At 46.0% G+C, this 20,266-nt stretch overlaps 1 protein-coding gene across 13 annotated transcripts in view; it reads right to left on the minus strand.

Annotated features, from left to right (window-relative positions):
- FGB (fibrinogen beta chain) overlaps nucleotides 1–20,266 on the minus strand; it is a 100,232-nt gene that overhangs the window by 11,940 nt on the left and 68,026 nt on the right. For 6 of the 13 annotated variants that reach the window (XM_078863161.1, XM_078863163.1, XM_078863156.1 and 3 more), the window contains exon 2: nucleotides 7,152–7,219. The exons of 2 other annotated variants lie outside the window; for them this stretch is intronic. In XM_078863161.1, coding sequence (XP_078719287.1) covers nucleotides 7,152–7,214 — 63 coding nt within the window. In that variant the 5' untranslated portion in view covers nucleotides 7,215–7,219. Of the gene's footprint in view, nucleotides 1–7,151; nucleotides 7,220–13,903; nucleotides 13,995–20,266 lie in introns of all 13 variants that reach the window. 5 more of the 13 variants (XM_078863153.1, XM_078863152.1, XM_078863151.1 and 2 more) reach the window with 1 other exon arrangement.

Here is a 20,266-nt window from a genome sequence, read left to right on the forward strand (position 1 = left end):
TCATCGTCTTCGAATAAAGGCGGCGGTCACCGCATCACGCGCTTTGAGACGCGTTTCTGCGGCCTTCTGGAACGATCTTCCTTCCGATATTAGGAAGCCCTTGGAGGCTCTGCACTTTAAAATACATGTTGAAAACTCGTTTCTTTAGAAATTATTTTTGTGTTTAGTTTGTTGTCCTTTCCTCCGCACCTCTGATTAGCACGGTCGGCTACGTGCTCATGCGAAAGAAGTTCAACATACATACATATTATTTAGCTGTCATATTACACAATTAGCCCGACTCATTTTCACTTGCCATTTGGTTAGATTTCTATTCTTTGTAATCGACTGCCCACGCTGACAAGACATTTAAGAAGAGGCGGCTGCACCGCAACACTTTACCCCACCACACGTGACTTGCCGAATGACTGAACTGTGATCTACCCATTCGCTCTGCTGCGTGGACAGATGCGGGCCCATTCGAGACACTTTGCCCACTGGCTACAACTGCAGCCGCTCTGGGAGATTAAAACGACGCGACTTCTGGGTTTTGCAAACCCAGCGTGCAAAGCATTGCACCACGGCAGTCATCTTAAGAAGATAAAACACGGCTAATTTATTTACTCACGCACGAAACTGTTTTCTTATTAATCGTGTAAACTTTTTTTTCCTCTCTGCAATTTGTTGTTTTGCGAGTGTCGTGTGATGTTTTTTTGCGGGGGCGTGGGGCGATGTTCGCTTCATATAATTTTTTTTTATTCTTGAACATTGTAAGCGCCCTGTTATGGCAGGAGTCTTATGATGGTACAATAGGAGGATGTTGCCACGCTCTCCGTGGCATAATCTCCCGGCACACACACATACACACACAAAGACAAAGATCCCCCATATAGCCTTAACAAACTGTTGGGGCAAGTGCTGTTAGCGAGCACCCGATGAAGGCCGGCTCGGCACACGAGGGAGTGGGTGGCCAACACCACGCCCGGCCGCCTTTGTTTCCCGAGTGGCGAAGTTCCCGCACCGCACCAGGTACTCATTTGAGGCTGAGTCGACCTAGGGGAGGCCCAAGACCGGTTCAGATGATCATCACCGATGATGGCCGTGAGCGGGAATCGAACCCGGTTCGCCAGGTTCGTAACGCAGCGTAGCGCTAACCGCTGCACCACCGCTCCCCACACCACGCACTCTTTTGCCGGATGAAAGCGCCGCGCTCTGCCAACGTTGAGCGTTGTATAAATATTTAACTCAATTACAGAGCACTGATAAGCCTGGCTGCTGTGCGTCGGCGACGTTGGAAGTCGGCGCAAACACAACAAAGGTTTAATCTGGGAAATGGGGGGTTGGCTGCTGCTTGCGCGACTTATTTGTTCCGTCCCCCCTTTTGTTTTTGCACCATTTTACGGGAATGCTCAGCTGGGCTGGCCGCTAATGATTGTGACCACCTGCGCACACCCGCCATCCAGTGGCCATGGATCCTTCGGAAGAACAAACAGATATCGACTGAACAGCTATGAATATTAACAAAATGCACCGCAACTCATTTCCGGCTGGTTTTAGTCAAGGGGATTGGTGATTGGTCTCGTCGTGTTTCGGACGCTCAGCAGAGTCTCGGGCTGGATGGAAAATGCTTGGATGGGTGACCGCCACGTCGAAAATAGGTTGTTACAGGTCGCTTTGGGGGCAATAGTGTGGGCTGGCCAAGGGAAGTTCAGCAAAACCCAGTGTTGTATTGTACTATGCTCCCACGCGTACGCTCCCTGCTTTCGCCAAGCCGAATTGACCAGCATGAACTATGGTCAAACCACGCTCACGACCCGCATGGCATGGGGTAACTTCATGCAGCAGTCGACAAAGCGGCTGTACATGGACAGGTAGTATCGGTGGTGAGATGTTAAGTCCGTCGTCTAGTGTGTAGGAGGTCGTGCGTTCGATCCTGACGCCCGTACATTTGGAATTTGCATGGTATCCCCGTGGTTGTGTGCATTTTTCTCTGGGTCATCCGGTTTCACCCTCAACATTTAGAAATATTTTGACTTAAAACTTTCGTGACTGCAAGGAATTCATATTCTTTGGTTCTTTCGGTAAAGTCACGTAGATAGCAAAAGAATAATACAAAACTAAAGTGAATAAAAAGAACTGCCAGTGCGCTCACTCAGGTTAAGAACCAGGCTACAGTCTGCATTATAGACTGCCAGTACGCTCACTCAGTGTAATAACAATTGCTACAGTCTACATTATAGACTGCCAGTACACTCACCGAGGTTAAGAACCAGGCTACAGTCTACATTATAGACTGCCAGTACACTCACCGAGGTTAAGAACCAGGCTACAGTCTACATTATAGACTGCCAGTACACTCACCGAGGTTAAGAACCAGGATAAAGTCTACATTATAGACTGCCAGTACACTCACCAAACTTAATAACCAGTCTACATTAGTGTTTTTTCTTATTTTTATTCACTTTATTTTTTAATTATTATTGTTTTTCTATCTACGTGACTTTACCGAAAGAACCAAAGAATATTTCTAAATATGCATTTAGAGATTTTATCCCGCTATAATTTTCCACATGATAAGCCACTTCGTTGAGCTATCATTTGTGGCAAGTTCGCTTCTGAAAAAGAGCTACACAGCTCAGTAGGCCTTACCTGGTAAAAAAAAATAGTCTAATCTTTTTCATAGTTGGAATTATTTGTATTGCTTGCAGATAAATCAGGTGCCCAAGTGACCGGGTATTCTTCGGCGGGCTGTAACGATGGCTATCAAATATTAATCGAACAACACATGAATTGAAACGTGTGCAAGACTGGATATTTTTTCTCTATATATCGTATTTCTGTAATGGGTTAAAAGTTAAGCCTGCAGCCACTCGTGGCCGCTCCAAACCCGAGCTCAAACATTCACCAAAACGTGAACGAATAAATCGATACGATTGTATCGGAGGCCTTCAATTGTGACAGTTCTTCCAATCACCGGGGTGGGAATCTCAATACCCGTAGGGTTCAAACTGCACGTGGACACTCGGTTAAGTGCCACTGAATTGAATGGAATTAAATGGGAACTAATTGAACTTAATATTCCGCGTGGTGTTCCTAGTGCAGCATTCAAGGCAAACCAGTGGGTGGCATCAGTCGCTAATGAAATTAAATTATCCGAGCATCCTGCGTTTCTCCCTTATTATAATTTGCTTGTGCGGCAGGCCGCCGCCAAAACTGAAATATAAACAGGCCTTTAATATTTAATACTGGCCGCCCAAAGTGTTTAAATTGGACAAAAAATAAATATTCAGGAGGAAATCACAGTTTGAGGTTAAACATTGTCGCAATTACAAACCAATTACTGCAACTTATGCGGACTGATTGCATTTAGATTGGTGCATTTTCTCCCCCGAATTCCCCACGCCCCTTGACGTTGTGTGGTCTTTGGCCAACTTAAGTTCCCTCAGGTGGCATCACTTGACGGAGATTTCCGCTGTCCCCCGTGGCGCTCGTTCCCCTAAACAAGGGGATGAACTTTGGTGAGGGAAAAGTAGTTATCTTGCAGTCTTTGAGTGATCCGCAGCTATGCAACGGTAGGGTGACGCACAAGTACATTAGGAGTAAGAAAACGGGTAAGGAAACTGACTTAAGTGACATTGTTTTCTGGCCACGCATTAATACACACCATAGGGTTTTCTAATAATGCGAAAAATATATATTGGCTCGCCTCCCCAACACAAATCCGATGTTTGCACCTCCATTCCTCTAACTAACAAGGTGATGCCGGGCCACAGTTCCGAAGTAGACATACATCAAATAAGCTTGCAGTGACAAATAGATATCGTTATTTGGAAGCCTTTCTAAGTGGTAGGCCTCATGTGGCCACCGGCCGTATGCAATGAAGTCGTGGGCCAGACACGACCCACGGATCTCAAGTTTCCCACCTCTGTCCTAGGGACCCTGATGATCATTCGCCACGGTGGCAAGATATTAACCATCTCGTCTGGAATGCAGGAGGCCGTGCGTGGGTTCGATCCCGATGCCTTTTTATTTAGAGTGTGCATGTCTCTCTCCCCCTGGCTGCATTGATTTTTCTCCGGGTCCTCTGGCTTTTCTCTCCATATTTAGAGTATTTGTCTGCTATAAATGTCCACATGATAAGCCACTTCGTGGAGCTATCACTTGTGTTTTTAGTTTAATAGTTTTATTATGATTGTACGTACAATTTACTTATTTACCCAGGAGTGCCACACTGAGCCGTATGCCTCTTTTTTCAAGAGAGTCCTGCCACGACATTGGGTTTGTATTTGAAGCCATTTTCAACCGACTAATGACACGTGGTGGGAGGAAATTGGAGAGCACCTGGAAAAGAAACCCACGCGGGTGAGGGAGCAACACTAATCCCCCGTACAGATGTAAACAGATGGCAGTTAGTCCACTTGCTGTACCGCCGTCTCTTGGCGAGCCAGGGTATGGCACATCCTCGGCGCCCATGGAAAGGGAGTTTCACAACATTTGTGCGATCCACAGCGCAGGATTGCAATGCGTGTGCCTATACGCCCGGCGAGGACATTATTTCGTTTTAGTCTCCGAAGAGATTTTATCTGAGAATGCTGTTGGGAAAATCAACTGGCATTGCCTCGGGCAAAAAAGGGGTTAATTTCGTCAAGAAACAGCGGGACAGAAGAAGGAAATCGACAGGAATAATCTCCGAAGCATTCGGTGTTCTTTTCAGAGAGAGCATCGGTTAATTATTAATTTCACATTCACAAAGTAGAAATAATCGTAAGCATTTACTTAAAGCCCTTTGAAATCCGCTGCTAAAAGACCTTCCCACTCATGTTTCAGCATGTTGGTCGATGCGGGGTTGTGGAACGTGGGGAGCATAGACGCGGGAGCATAGAAGTGCTGTAGAACACAAGGACAATTTCCTGGTTTGCTGCCCTCTGCTGAAAAGCACGTAGCACGGCCCTAGAGCCACCTGTGGACAACCTGTGCGTGCATGGTGGTCACCCATCCAAGCGCTATCCAGGCTCGCACCCGCTTGGCTTCCGAGATCCGACGAGGTCACTCGTGTTTCCTCGTAATTCGATCGTAGATTTGCGTCAAATATTACTCCGTTCACAGAGTACGATTGCGTTTTTATTACAAGGTGGATAATAAGGTGAGTAAAATAACAAACACGCCTCTCAATTCATTGACGTATGTACATTTAGTTTATTCATTATGTTTGTTGTAATTTTCGCGTAGACTTTGGATGCAATTTTCTGTAGTTCCTGCCAAGGCTGTCAAGCGCACAAGCCAACGGTGTGAACATCTGAGCCTCGGCTTCAGCCCTGGGCTGCATTAGATCATTAATGTTGCAGGCGCTGGCTCTCCGGGCGTGTACTCTGTAAAAAGTCTGGGTGTGCACGCAAATTAAGTGCGGCGACAAGGCAACCCTCGCTCACAAACACGCTTAACGGGGCTCGTGCTCTTGATCAACCACATCTCAAAGCCAAGCGCATCGCAGATGTCTCCTGTCCCCTTGGTCGACTTGAGTCGCCGCCAACGCCTGGCTAAGTGTTCGTCCACGAGAAGTGTTGGGAGAGGTAATTATGACCTCCACCGCCCAGTCATGGGAAGTGACATAGTTAGTTAATCCTCTTCATCCCCCACGGGACATGAGGCTGCAGTGAGTTCCCTCCACTTTCTCCCTGTCCTTGGCAATATGTTGAGCCTCGGCCCAAGGGAGGTTGATCGCTACGGCAGGTGACTTTACAGGCTCGAAAACCACCCGGTGATCTGTTGTTGGACCGCACTTTTTTTACGTGCCCACTTCTGTGCCGAACGCAATCACAAAACCACACAAGCCTTTGGCATCGCCACGAGTGTGGTGGTGGAAGTGTTGTACGGTCAAATAACCCCCCACGGCCGGCAATTATTTCTCACTCGTATTTCCTACTCGCTGGGGTCAGGTCTCATTGCCAGTTTCCTCCATTGCTTCCTCTTTCTTGAATTCCCCTCTCCTAGCCGTGTTCTCACTCTCAGTTATTGAGATTCTTCAGGTCCTCCCTGACAACACTTTAGTATTTTTCGATGTAAAGCTTTCGTGACTGCAGGGATTCATCTTCTTGGTTCTTTCGGTAAAGTCACGTAGAAGGGAAGTAATAAAATAATAAAAATAAAACATAATAAAACAATTCTCACGACGTTTCGGCTACAACGCAAGCAGCCGTCTACAACGCAAGCAGCCGTCTTCAGGTGAAGACGGCTGCTTGCGTTGTAGCCGAAACGTCGTGAGAATTGTTTTATTATGTTTTATTTTTATTATTTTATTACTTCCCTTCGACGTGACTTTACCGAAAGAACCAAGAAGATGGACACTTTAGTAACTTTTACTTTCTTCAGCCCTTTCTCAATCCACTGCTGGATGAAGGCTTCCCCATTCCGGAGTGTTCATCGGGGTTCTTTGCCCATACAGCATCACCGTTGGTCAGTGTGGGTCTCTGGAGGGCGGCCAAGGACCGGTTCACGTATCCATCGCCGCTGATGTCAGTCGTGGCTGGGAATCGAACTCAGGCTGCAGTGTTCACAGCACTGCCGCAACCCCTGCACCACCGCTCCCCTCTTCCATTTTTTTTAATTTGTCAGATATTGTGAGTTTTCGAGATTGGAATTTGTAAAACTTGTTGCAGAAGTCAATAGTGGTTAGCCAATGGATATGGATAGACTCGTCCCCCCACCATAGTAATGTGGAATTTCCACAATTAGCTGTATATGAGAGATGAGCACAGTCTCAATACCCAGTTGAGCAGGAAATCACTTTGACCATTTGTAATATACAGGAGAGAAGCACCCTCCAGTTTTACAGTAATTAATTAGCATCAAAGTGCTAAACTGGTGCATATCCCTGGTGCACGAAATTCAGTCCTGTAGTAATTAAATAACCACAGCCCTCTGCAGATTTTGAATGAACCAACAAGTGAATGAATTAAGAAATAAATGATCGAATTTATAAATAAGCAAATAGTGTGTGTATTTGTAAGCGGGTGCTTGTTTTAGGCCTAATTGCAGACACACAGCTTAAATTTTAATGAGTTATTATTGCACTGTGTTATTAGGCTCATTGCAAGCGAGGCTAATTACGCAAGGTTAACTAACGCGCCACTAATTTCCACTTGTCCGGTGTTGAAAACAATGCAATGGATTACCTCCAGGCACGTTATCTCCCCACTTGTCGCATCTTGTCGATTGTGAGGTCCGTCCATCCGCATGCCATCTAAACCAAGAGGGATATAACAATAGAGAACGGAGAGTCAGCTACGTGATTAGCTCTGTAGGGATATACAGATGTGTTAGTCCGAACAAACTGCATACTCGTGTAGTGCTGTCCAATGGAAAAAAAAAACTGTAAGGGGCAGTCCATAAATGACGTCACGCGATTATGAACGATTTTTGACCCCCACCCCCATTTGTCACACGGCGTCACAAAAAGTCAGACCCCCCCCTCAAATATGACGTCACAAAGCTCTGCCCCCCCCCCCCAAATAAAACATGCTTCAAATCGCGTTAAACTATTGTCATTGTAGCGCGTATTTAATGTGGCGCTGCACTCTGATGTTGTAGGAGAAACATTTATTAAAAAGTCTGTTTAATTAAGTAGAACGTGTTGTCTATATTTATTTAAAGTTGCGCATTTTGATGTGACGTCACATTTCTCAACCCCCCCCCTCGTCACAGATCGTCACAAATGTCTGACCCCCCCCCCCCCAGGTGCGTGACGTCATTTATGGACGGCCCCTAACGTCTAAATGGTAACATAATGGGAAATATACGTTGTTTTGAGATTAGTCATTCTTTGATTTCACATCTCCCAGCAAATTCGATGAACGCGGTGTTATGTTCGATTACTTTTCTTCTCGTTTTTTCCCCTCCCCCCATCGCGTTTGAGAAGCTTTGATCCATTATCCTAAACGTGACAAGAGGGTATCATTTTAATACGTTGCGATCAAAGATTTAGATTTTCCTGATTCGATGCAAGTATTGTGAGTGTAAGAATATATTTTAAACACTGAATTGATGTATCGTCACGTGGCTATTGCAAACCCTCTATAGCCTCCATAAAAGGATTACAACTTAAAGCGCTATTTGCATCCACTGACGGATGAAGGCCCCTCCATATTGTATCAGCCATGCGGATTGTTTGACCACACTTTGCCACGCTGGTCAGTACGACTTCGCCGAATAACGCTCGCCACTAGTATCAGCTTGCAGCCGGGAACTAAACTCAGGTCGTCAGGTTCATAGCACCACTGCACTAAACCACTGTGACCACAGCCGCTACCCGTAGGCTCTTCGCTATACAACATTAGCTATTGATAATACTCACACCCCACGAGATGCTCCTGAATAAAAACAAAAGTTGCATTGAAATGGAGGAAGCATAAGGTGGCCTGGAGGCTCAGTGGATCAGTGGCCGTGTCAGAGGGTTTGAGTCAGTTCCGCTGAAAACTTGGGCTCAAGTTGAGACTGGACAAAAACATCACGTGATATTTTGATTTAAAGCTTTCGTGACTGCAGGGATTCATCTTCTTGGTTCTTTCGGTAAAGTCACGTAGAATTGAAATAATAAAATAATAAAAAGAAACATTTTATTATGATTTATTTTATTATTTTATTATTTCGATTCTACGTGACTTTACCGAAAGAACCAAGAACTGAAATAATAAAATAAATAATTTTGTATGTTTTATTTTTTTATTTGATTATTTCCATTCTACGTGACTTTACCGAAAGAACCAAGAAGATGAATCACGTCATATGTTTCTTTTCTACAAATAACATTAGAGATCAAATTCAGGTTGCTTGGTTTTCAGAGCGTAGCATTGCAAACCACTGCCTAACCACCGTTTGTTTTAGAGAAAAATCGCCTTTGAACTGGCGTTCCATGACGTCACAGGGTATTGGCCAAAGCACTGGAGATGCCCCTTAAGGGGCCGTCCATAAATGACGTCACGCGATTTTGGACGATTTTTGACCCCCCCTCCTCGTCACACGACGTCACAAAAAGTCAGACCCCCCCCCCTCGAATATGACGTCACAAAGCTCTGCCCCCCCCCGCCCAAAACCATATTTTCCATTTTGAAAATAAAACATGCTTCAAATCGCTTTAAATTATCGTCATTGTAGTGCGTATTTAATGTGGCGCTGCACTCTGATGTTGTAGGAGTGTTTTATAACAATTAGTGTTGTTATAACAATTCTATATTTTTTTAAAGTTGCGCATTTTGATGTGACGTCACATTTCTCAACCCGCCCCCCCCCCCTCGTCATAGTCACAAATGTCTGATCCCCCTCCCTCCCTAGGTGCGTGACGTCATTTATGGACGGCCCCTAACCAGAAAGGTGCCTTGATCTAACCGACACCGACATTGTATCTCTACGTCCTGTCGCCGACGTTACATTTTCCATCTTTCCCGAATATTGGACTGGAGTCGCGTGAGCACAAAGGCCCACATTGGCCCTTCAGCCTGACGGTTAAATTCCAGCGTTAAGTGTAAGGCATTAGCGTACATACGCCACACATGCAGACTCCTTAAAAATCGACAAATTCAGATTATTTATTTAAGGGATGGAGCTGTAATGGCTTCATGTATTATTTCTGTAGCGAAAGGGGGTTGCAACACAAAGGGGGCTTTGGGAGCCATAGTGAGTGGGGGGCATATTACGAAGGACCGTTACTCTAACGAGATTGCTATTTTAATTTTAATTTATATCAGCATTACGCGCACGTGTGTGTCATAAATATTCTACTCGTACATACGCGCATACTTATGCGTGGAAATGTACGTACATATAATTAAATGTACGACTGTATTATGTACATTTCGAAGAAGAATATAAAAAAAACATAGTTCAAACGTGCAGTACTCTGTTAAAAGACTTAGAGGCTTTCGAGGAGAGTGACGATGTTGATTTGAAGCTTTCGTGACTGCAGGAATCCATCAGGCTGATGCCGACCGCTTGTGTTGCGATCGAAACGTCGTGATTTGCTTTATTTTATTTCTAACTACGTGACTTTACCGAAAGAATCAAAGAGTAGAGAGTGACGATGTAAGCGAGCACCTATTCAGGCCGATACAACATGGGACGATGGGCAGACTGGTGGGCGCAATGGGTTAGCACACTTGTGCACTGTTAACCCATCGTCTTGCGTTTGATTTATGGCCACGGTGGTGAGTGACATCTGAACCCGGAATTTACATCTTCATCTTCACCAACACACATAACGACCAGAGTGATGAAGTATGGTCACACAACCCCCATGGCTGACGTGGCATGGGGAGTCTTTCGTCATGCACGCATGGCTGCCTATGTGTCCCTTGTGTTTACATTGACCCGTGGCACCAGGCACTTACTTTAGGCCGAGCTGACCTACGGGAAGGCCAGGGACAGGTTCATATACCAATTGCCACGTGATGTGCAATGGCCGGCAATTGAACCGGTCCAGTCGGATAAAATAGAAATGCATAACCACTGTTTATAAATGCTTACGTGTGAGTGAATATTATTTGCACCCTGTACTGCGGTATATTATTATGATAACGATTACAGTAATAATTTAGAGCCTATTGTTAATCCATTGCTGGATGAAAACTAAACTAAAAACGAACCTTTGTATCTTACCATGTAAGGCCCATTTAGCTATATAGCTAATTTAATGTACTACCTTTTGTCAAAATCCTATTCTGGATGAGGGCTTCCTATTACTACTATTTTTATTTTAACAGGTAAGGCCAACTGAGCTATACAGCTCTTTTTCAGAAGAGACCTGGCCACGACCGGTAGCTCAACGAAGTGGCTTATCATGCGTAAATTTATAGCAGCCAAATGTCCACGTTTGACTTCGCCAGTCCAGGAATTGGCCTCTGCGTTCAGATGCCAGCATTTGGTTTTCTACAAACATCTGGTACTGGGGTTGTGTTGCCTTTCAACACGGTTCACTGCCCAGTTTGGCCAGACAAAGGCCGACTGAGAAATATGGTCAGGTTTGGTCTACAGTGGAAAATGTGGTAACCCTACTCAACATGTGCTCTGCTTTTCATAGGGGGGGGGGGGGTGACCATACTTCACAATGCTGGTCAGTGCAGGTTGTTGAAGGATGGGGGAGGGGTTGCTCAGGTCTGGTTCAGATACCGATGTTGGCCGTCATCAGGAATCAAACTCAGGTTGCCAAGTTCACAGTGAGCACCGTGCTCAACTATTGTGCTGCCACTCCACCCCCCGCGTTAGTCCTCTGGTTATACTACGTGCCTAGGTTTGAGACAATGAGGCAAACTTTAAATTCCAAACAAATGCAGTGGGACGTGAAGGCTAATGGTAACGCATTAGTCTTCCCGTCCCACGCAATTGCTTGTTCAAGGAAGGGCATCCACTAAACCCACACTTCACCCCACCACGCGTGGCCTGCTTGATCGACTGTGTTGTACCCATTAATACCGTTGAGCGGGGCAGGGGAGATGTGAATAAAATTTCCCACGGTTTCAACTGCCACGCTGGGAGAGTGAACCTGCGAACCTCTCGATCGCAAGTCCAGTGTGCGCTAAATCACCGTCAATAGACTTGCCGTTTGCTGGAAGCGTGATTGCGCTGCATGCAGTAGCCTGGCAGAGCGGAGCGTAGCAGTTTTGCATGTGGGCATATCTGTACATGTTTTAATTGCGCAGAGTTGTAAAAGAAATAATGCATGTCCCCTCTGGCAATCTTTACAGCATCTTACCTAGGCCTCTTGTTGATAAGCCTTTGCTGGCTTAAAGGAAGCAGGGCTTTTAGCTTCCAGTTAGGCATGCAACTAAATTATAGGAATAATGATGGGTAATTACCGGTAATATGACATGTATTTAATTAGCTGATATTTTATTCTTCCTTAATTACACAGTCGGGTCATTTGACTTTGCTTCGTTAATTAAGGCCCGCCGAGGCTGGCCCTTATTCATTCAGGCCATAAATTTTTAAAGCGTTAGCCCACATAGAAAATTTTCAGCAAACGATACATATTTAATTATCCGTCATTGCAGACAGATAAGGCGTGGGGGGGGGGAGCCGCGATGGAGAGGCAGCCAGGATATGCGAGAAAGACATCGCCTCTGCCTGCAGCAGCAGCAGCAGCCTAGCGGGACATTCACGGAGAGTGGGGAGTGCAGTGGTGGCATTTGCCCACTGTGTGCCCGAAGCGGAAATGATTTTGGATGACCCCCCCCCTCCTCCCGTCATCCACGCCACCCACCCATCTTTCCATTTATAAACTCCTAGCGAGATTTAAATTTCGATTTAAAGCTTTCGTGACTGCAGGGATTCATATTCTTGGTTCTTTCGGTAAAGTCACGTAGAAGGGAAATAACAAAATAATACAAACATAAAACAATAAAAATTCTCACGACGGTTCGACTGCAACACAAGCAATCATCATCAGGTGTGAAATCCACAGCAAGAAAATTTTCGAAACGTCGTGAGAATTTTTATTGTTTTATATTCATATTATTTTGTTATTTCCCTTCTACGTGGCTTTACCGAAAGAACCAAGAATATGAATCCTACGAAATGTCGGAAGGGAGATGATAGAGAGGAGACGGAGCTGCAGCAAGAAGAGAGAAACGTCGACGAATGTAGACGTCACTATCGTGAAGACAGATGAAGGTGACACAGAGAGATGCAATTGAGACAGGGGTGGAGTGAAATCACAGAGACGCAGGGGCGAAGATGAGGTTCGATGGGAGAAGACAGATACAGATAAGGTGGGGATGGGAGAGATTAGTGTGTAAATGAGTTATGTTGAATGCATATCAGTAGCGAAATTCGTGCAGATATTTTGTTCGCTCGCAATTTGTTTGCTCTTTTCACACATCTGTGACCTCTTGAGAAGTTTGAGTCCCGAAGCATTTGCTTAGTTTGCTGATGTCTAGCACCACCTCTGGGATGCAGGAGAGGTGTGGAGTGAGCTGCTGGGGGGAGGGGGGCACCTGTGGTGTGGTGAACTTGGGGGAATTTGGGAGCTGGCCTGGCGAGGTTGACTGGAGCATTATTGGCACTGCTGTACTGGATATGCTTTGTGGATCACTTCTTCAATGGCAGCTGTCCCTTTTGATCACAATCAAGCTACCATTATATGTCTACCAATACGTATGGCTATCAATGCTCGGAAATGTCTTTTACAATATATATGCGTATATATATATTGATTGGTGGAGCAGTGACTTAATGGTTAGCACATTGCGCTATGGAACCAGTGACATGAGTTTGAGTCCAAGCCTTGGCTAACGTTGAGTGGCGAGCGATGTCTGAACCCGTCCTGGCCTCTCCCCTTCACCAACCCACATTGACAACCCAGCACGATGTGGGGGGGCCTTCATCCAGCAGTGGATCCACAAAGCGTTGTAAATATCGATTTAAAGCTTTCGTGACTGCAGGGATTCATCTCCTTGGTTCTTTCGGTAAAGTCACGTAGAAGGGAAATAATAAAATAATAAGACGCTGTCTTTCCGACAGACTTGTTCTTCACCTGAGGACGGCTGCTTGCGTTGTGGCCGCAACGTCGTGAGAATTTTTTTATTATGTTTTATTTTTATTATTTTATTATTTCCCTTCTACGTGACTTTACCGAAAGAACCAAGAAGAATATCATAACTGTTAGTAATTTACGATGCCCACACATTCAACAGGGGCACCGTGGATTATGGAAAATTACTCACGAAAAACCAAACAGGTCACAAGCGGCCCATAGCTTGTAATATTTGAAGTGATGTGGTCGCCGTCACCTGCTAGGAATCACATTTCTGTTGCGTGTTGCACCTGTGTAGATGCCTCTAGATCAGCTGCACACAACAGACGCGCAGGATTATATATCTTTTGTTTTGCATTTTTTTTCTTTCTGGTGCGAAAGCGTAAACTGTGTGTTTCTTAATACCTAACGGCACGGGGTCAATTAAGTTAACTTCCATGAGATGGCGCTGGTCAAAAGGCGTTCCCTGCTGGTTGCCAACGCCGATGAAATTCACCTACAAAGCGGAAAGAGGCACAAGCAGAAAAAAACCCACCGTGTGAATAAATGATGTGACCGAAAACGTAAAGTCACCCTTGTGATACTATTACGTGGCGCATTTACGCGTAAGAATTCAACCCTGTGCCATCATTTTGTTGTTGTTGTTGCAGTTCGCATACGTCTCGTAGCAAGTCTATTACGACGTAAGGTACGTGGGCTTTGGAAGGACACCGTCGCTGGAGGAGACGATGGCCGGCGGTGAAGGCTAACGCTGGAGTGGCAGGCGAAGGCCGGGGCACGTGCAAGGGGACATTAACCGCGTAAGTTGAGCGATGAAGTCAGCTCGTGTGCAGGAATCAGATGCATTCGTTGCATCGCGAGACATGAGATGTTGTGTTGAGGGGCTTCCTAGAGATCTTGCAGATGGTTCACGAAGGTGCCAGGCAACACAAAGTGCACAGAAACATTCATATGTTGTGAAGTTCCATAAATATTGCGCTTTTAGGTATTGGATTCCCTTTAAAATTGGCATTGTCAAACAGCAAAACCATGGATTTATATGTAGTCAAAATATATGAATATTTATATATTTAGGCATACATTTGCCGCCTGAAAATATTCATTATTATTGAATAACAAAAATTCGTGCTCGATGAGGCTTTTTGCTGGCATTTTATGGCTGTTTAATCATGACGAGTGCTGTAAAAACATGAAAACCCACATTTTTAAGATAACCCACGCCAGCCTCAATGGAACACTACTATTCACTTGCAGTCGTTTTCATTGTATTATCTCCCTATAGACGACTGCAGAATAATTCACTCACTTCAGCCACTGAATTCACTTACTCTCAACAAATGCCTACTTGCAAGACAATTAGGTTTTGTGGGTGATCAAGTTTCTCTCAAATTAGTGTTTTGCAATTGACCTGTTGGGAACAAGCTCTGTTCGTTTGGTGTAGAATAAAACTGAAATGAGTAACAGGCACATCATCGGTACGATGGCATTGTGTACCGCGTCCCTGACCATGTCCTGTGATTAAAACCAAGACTGGAATGTTCAGGTATATATGAAAAAAAAGATTCATTGGTCCAGCTGATCCTTGCAACAGATTGATGATGGTTAAATAATTAACAAAAGCTAAAGATTAAAGCAAGGGCGATAATTATGTGCATGTTTATGGGATATGTAAATAAATTGGGAGTAGACAATTTAACATTCATTTCAAGAATACGGTAAAGCCCACGCCGATATTGTTACCATTCACTTAGGTAGATGAAATATACTATAATAACAATAATATAGAGCCTTTGTTAATACATCGTTGGATGAAGGCCTCCCCATACCGTGTTGCATGGGGGTTGTTTGACCATACTTCACCAAGCTGGTCAGTGGGGGGCTCAGGACTGGCTCGGACATCACTCGCAACTAATGTTAGCCGTGGGCGGGAATCGAACACAGCTCAGCGTGCGCTAACCACTGTTCCACCACTCCACCCCCAGGCATGTGAAACACAACATGGAATGTGCAGTTCAGCAAGTTCAACAAACAAACAAACACCCAGTCCACGTCTCGCTTTCACATTAAGAAGTGTGATGACTAATACGGCACCGTTGAAATACACAAAACAGACGCATGCCTAGCATATCGATAAAGGAAAAGGTACTTAAACACTGTGAAATAAACGCAAGTAGATTAATATAACAACTGAATTAACCCATCAGTACGCATTCATCTTATCGTTTGGTGTAGAATAAAACTGCACAACTGCTCTGTTACAATCATCCAGAATGCGCCCGCTCTCATCACATCTCAGATGCTAAGCATCACTCATCTGCAAAGTGCTTGGATAGGCGACCGGCATTAAAGGCGTTGTAGGTTGCTGCGGGACCTCTTCCTGTGCAGCAGAGGGCAGTGTAGTCAAATCAATTGTTGTAGCGTACTTCTATGCTCTCGTATCTAGGCTCCCTGCCTTCACCAACCGGCACTGAGGGGCATTGTGGAATCTGGAGAAACAAGCTCCACGAGCCACATCATAGCGTTGCAACAAAAGGACCGTTGCACGCTCGACAATTCACATCGCTGCTGTGCACTTGTAAAGTGGTCGAAATGGCTCGAGTCAGCCAGAGTCCACTGACATTGTTTGTATCGGTTGATATTATGGCAGCGTTTGCGCTGGTTATTGTATTTTTTTTTCTCTCTCTCCTCTCGGCGCGGCCGTGCGCTGGGAGAAGTCGTATCGAGTGGCTGGACGCTTGAGGTCTGTCTGACACGTTGTAAAAACTCGTGTTCGATAAGGGGCGATCGGGGTGGGGAGAAGGACCCGCGACATCGCGACGGGTCCGTCATACGCGGCCGCCCGCTCGACGCGACCCGGTCTTCCGACACCGCCCCCCCTCACTCGGCGAACGCCACGCGAGCAATGTGACACGCGGACGCGAGCCTCCAGAATCAATCTCACGCCAAAAACCGTAAAAACGATTTCTCAAATCCACGCGGAGAGGGGAATAGGCGGTGGGTTGAGAGGCAGTGTGGTGGGAGGGGGGGTGGGAGGGGGGGTACTCAGGAGGGGTGAAGGGAGGCACGAGGATTGGAGTGGTCAGAGGTCTGTTGGCCATGCACAGAGGTCCTCAGATTGTATTTGTAATGTGTCACGGCCGTGGGTTGTCGAGATTGTAGCGCGTCCGTGCCGGCTGCTGTATAAATGAAACGGCCTCTCAGCGAGCCAATTTCCCTCCAAAATCGTTTGCCGCTCTCCTGCGGGCAATACGCTCGGAAGGGAGCGGCAGAAATATTTCGCACACATTAGTGGGCGGTGCCGGCGGAGGCTATGAGATGGGGGTGCAGAGTAAGGGGGCAGCGATCTGAAACGGGAGGGTATGAAGATTGGGGGGGGGGGGGGGTGGGAAGACACGCTGATTTTACGGCCGTCACTACTTAACAGGCTTTTTGAGAGGGGCCCCATCACTATCCCCTTTTTTTTGGGCTGAAGCTAAACTGATGTACATCACAGGATCATCAGAGCAGAACTGCAAAGCATCCTTATTTCCCAGGTGTCCCACTAATACCTCCAAACCAGCCCCCCCCCCTTCCGTTTTCCGACAGCCGTTGCATGGATGGTTGGAGTCACAGTTCAATAGTAAAAGCCAAAACGAGCTGACAAATGCCAGCTAAAAATCTGACCTTCCGATGGAATCTGATGCTTCCGAAACTAGCCGGACGTGATTCTTTCGAATACCGGCACCCTAAGCACGATAGCAGCATAAACAACGGTGTTCAGATAGGATTGGGATTGCCACAGCAATATATGTCTTCTGAATGTGAGAAATGGCATTTAGGATGTGCATTAGCAAGGTCCGGATGGTATTGCCACGGACATTACTGGAATCTATTGCTTGAAAATGCAAGCAACGGACATGGTTGAACACTAGTATTTTTTACCTATAATATATAGGTCTATATAATTATATAGACATTACAATATATTTAATATTTTATCAAAATGAAATTCATTCGATATATAAACAATGGCTTCATTTATTGAATGCGTATATGTATAGAATCTGTATGAACAATGAAATCGCACCAGGCGTGGGGTAAAGTACACCTCTGAAAGAGCCTTGTAACAATTTCCCCGCTTTTCTAACGGTGCCGTTTCGAGTCGGGCGCTTGGCCCCTACACGGGTTGTTGAGTTTTTAAGATTTAATTTGGTTCTCCCGACATCAAAAGAAAACAAATCGGCTTGCTAAAACGCCTGCAACAAACAGAATTTACCTCCACCTCCCACACCCCCTTTGCTCCGCTGACAAATGAACCGAGAGGCCCCCTGTGTTGGCCGGGCTGCCAGGGTTGTGTAACTGGCCTTGGGGCGCTGGTAATTAGCGGAGTCCGATCGGCTATCCGCTACAACCCAGAGGCAATCGATGCACACAGACCACCGCAGCAATATTCTCCCCCCCCCCCCGCTCAGCAATACCGATCATTTATCTCTTAACGGGCTGCTCTGGGAAAAAAATAAAAATAACCCCCCCCCCCCCCGCATACAAACGGCGAGCTGACGTACAAGAAATATTAGTCCCTTGTGCTAGACAGAATGCAACGGCCCAATGAATATGCTTTTTTTTGTTTGCCAGGCGTTTCATTTTGATTGTATTTATATGCCATTAATTTGTTTGTTTATTTGGTTTGTTAAATTTTAAAATGCAATTTTCCGACCAGTTTCGTTTCCTACCTTAGCCATTGCAATTCCGTTGGGAAAGATGAACTGGTAAAAAAAGAGGGTACGATTTGTTTTTGACAACTTACAGAGAAAACCCGCAATGAGCTACGACGAACATCGTTCGAATGATTGGACGCGATCGTGTGGGCTCACCGATCTGCGTTTTCAAAGGCGCGACGGCACACAAACCCAATTGGCGGATTACACATAAATAGGACGAGGCCGGATTTGGTGCCCAATTACGCACCCTTCTTTGGAATCCAGGGTGGGTGTAAAGCCACGTGTTTACCACGCCCTGCTACCGAGCCACTTCGCACATGGTCGATGGGTTCAATTCCCACAGCTGCCTGGTATTTGTTTGTTGGGTATAAACAAAATGCATCATTTGCTTTGAAGACTCATGTCAGACAACTGGTGATGCTGCTTACATAATAGGCCAGTGCGCACTAGTGCCACAGACCCAATTTGCAGATTTAAATATTGCCCCCCCCCTCCAAATACATTACAATTAATTATTTGGCGGTGGAGTGGTGGAGTGTTGGGGTAGTGGTTAGTATGTTGTTGCAAGATGAACCCGGTATCCCGAGTTTGATTCCAGGTCATTGATAACGTCCACAGTACCCACCAGTGCGGTGATGTATGGCCATTCAACACACGTGACTAACATGGCATGCGGGAGGCATTAATCCAGCGGTAGATTACATTAGAACACCTAAAAGTTGTTATTCGTGAAAGATTCTTTTTTGCGGCAGCCGGCGAGAACGCCGTTGAACAAAGTGGACGAACCGAGTTCTCGAAACCGGCGTTTGCTAACGCGTACGTGCACCGATTGCGCGCACGTAATAGCCACGCGATGGAGTCCAGCTCATGGAGGAGGAGCACCGGGGAAAGAAGAAGAGAGAAAAAAAACAACCGCTGAGATGCAGAAAGCAAAGAGAGAGAGAGAGAGAGTGAAAAACAGAGACATACTGATGGCGAGCAGTTAGCCTCGGCTCTGCTGAGGACCATGATTAGAACCTAAAGTTCCCTAGAGAGCTCATTTACCTTCAAATCACTCTCATTTTCTCGCTCTCCTCCACGGCGCGCACGCTTCTCGCACTAACCCAGCCGTGCTTTCTTCCAGCGGAATATCCGCCTCGCTCGCTCAAGCAATTGACTCGAAGTCTCCGAGCTGAGCACGTGCGGCCCATTAGCTCAATCTGGCTACGGGGCATTATTGAGTGTAAGAGGAAGGCTGCGCGGAGCTCCAGTGGACCCCGACGAATCCTGGCCAAGTCTTCCTCTGTACGGAGAGCCCCTAATGGTGGTGCGGACCCATTAGAGGCGCCATACCTCCCCTCCCCCCCCCATCCTCCTCGTCCGATATAGAGAAGAGACCGAGATGTAGCGAGATGAGAGAAGAGATATAACACGAGATGTAAAATGGAGTGAAATGAGAGAGTTGTAATCAACAGCCAGAGATGAGGTGAGATGAGAAAAAAGGGCCGCAGACAACCCAGAAATGAAAGCGATTCATTAGTTTGTGTAATTTAATTGGCCTTTTATGTTTTTTTTTCTTCCAATCTCAAAACGAGCTGACATTTGGTGCAACCCTATTTTTGAATGAATCCAGGGACCCCTTTGAGATGCATTGGGCCCTCCCTACGCTTTGGCTTGGGCGTTTTGATGATGCCCAGCGCCGCTGCTGATCGCCGCCCCCATCCCCGCCACCCCGAAACCTCCGCCTGAAGCCGTCTGTGCTGGAAACGCGCAACTGCGTTCATGCCGCTCAGCCCACTCGATCGCGTTTCCGTCTCATTTCGAGAGAGAGAGAGGGGAGTCACTTAGAAAAAAAGTAGCAATGCATTAAAGAGCAAGAGAAGTAACAAAAAAAATAACCCGTCGATGTAAGTGCAGCGGTGTGCACCGGGATTGCGCCTGTCGAGATTTTATGGCATTGGCATTGCCGTGAAAGTGAATTCAGGCATTTCACAGAATATAGTGGTTTGCCTGGTACAGGAAAGACGAGGGGGGGGGGGATCAAAACATAAAGCTAAGAAATAAAATACTCCGGAGGTAATCTATTTTT

Source organism: Lampetra fluviatilis, chromosome 15 (assembly GCF_964198595.1).
Source record: "Lampetra fluviatilis chromosome 15, kcLamFluv1.1, whole genome shotgun sequence".
NCBI lineage: Eukaryota > Metazoa > Chordata > Hyperoartia > Petromyzontiformes > Petromyzontidae > Lampetra > Lampetra fluviatilis.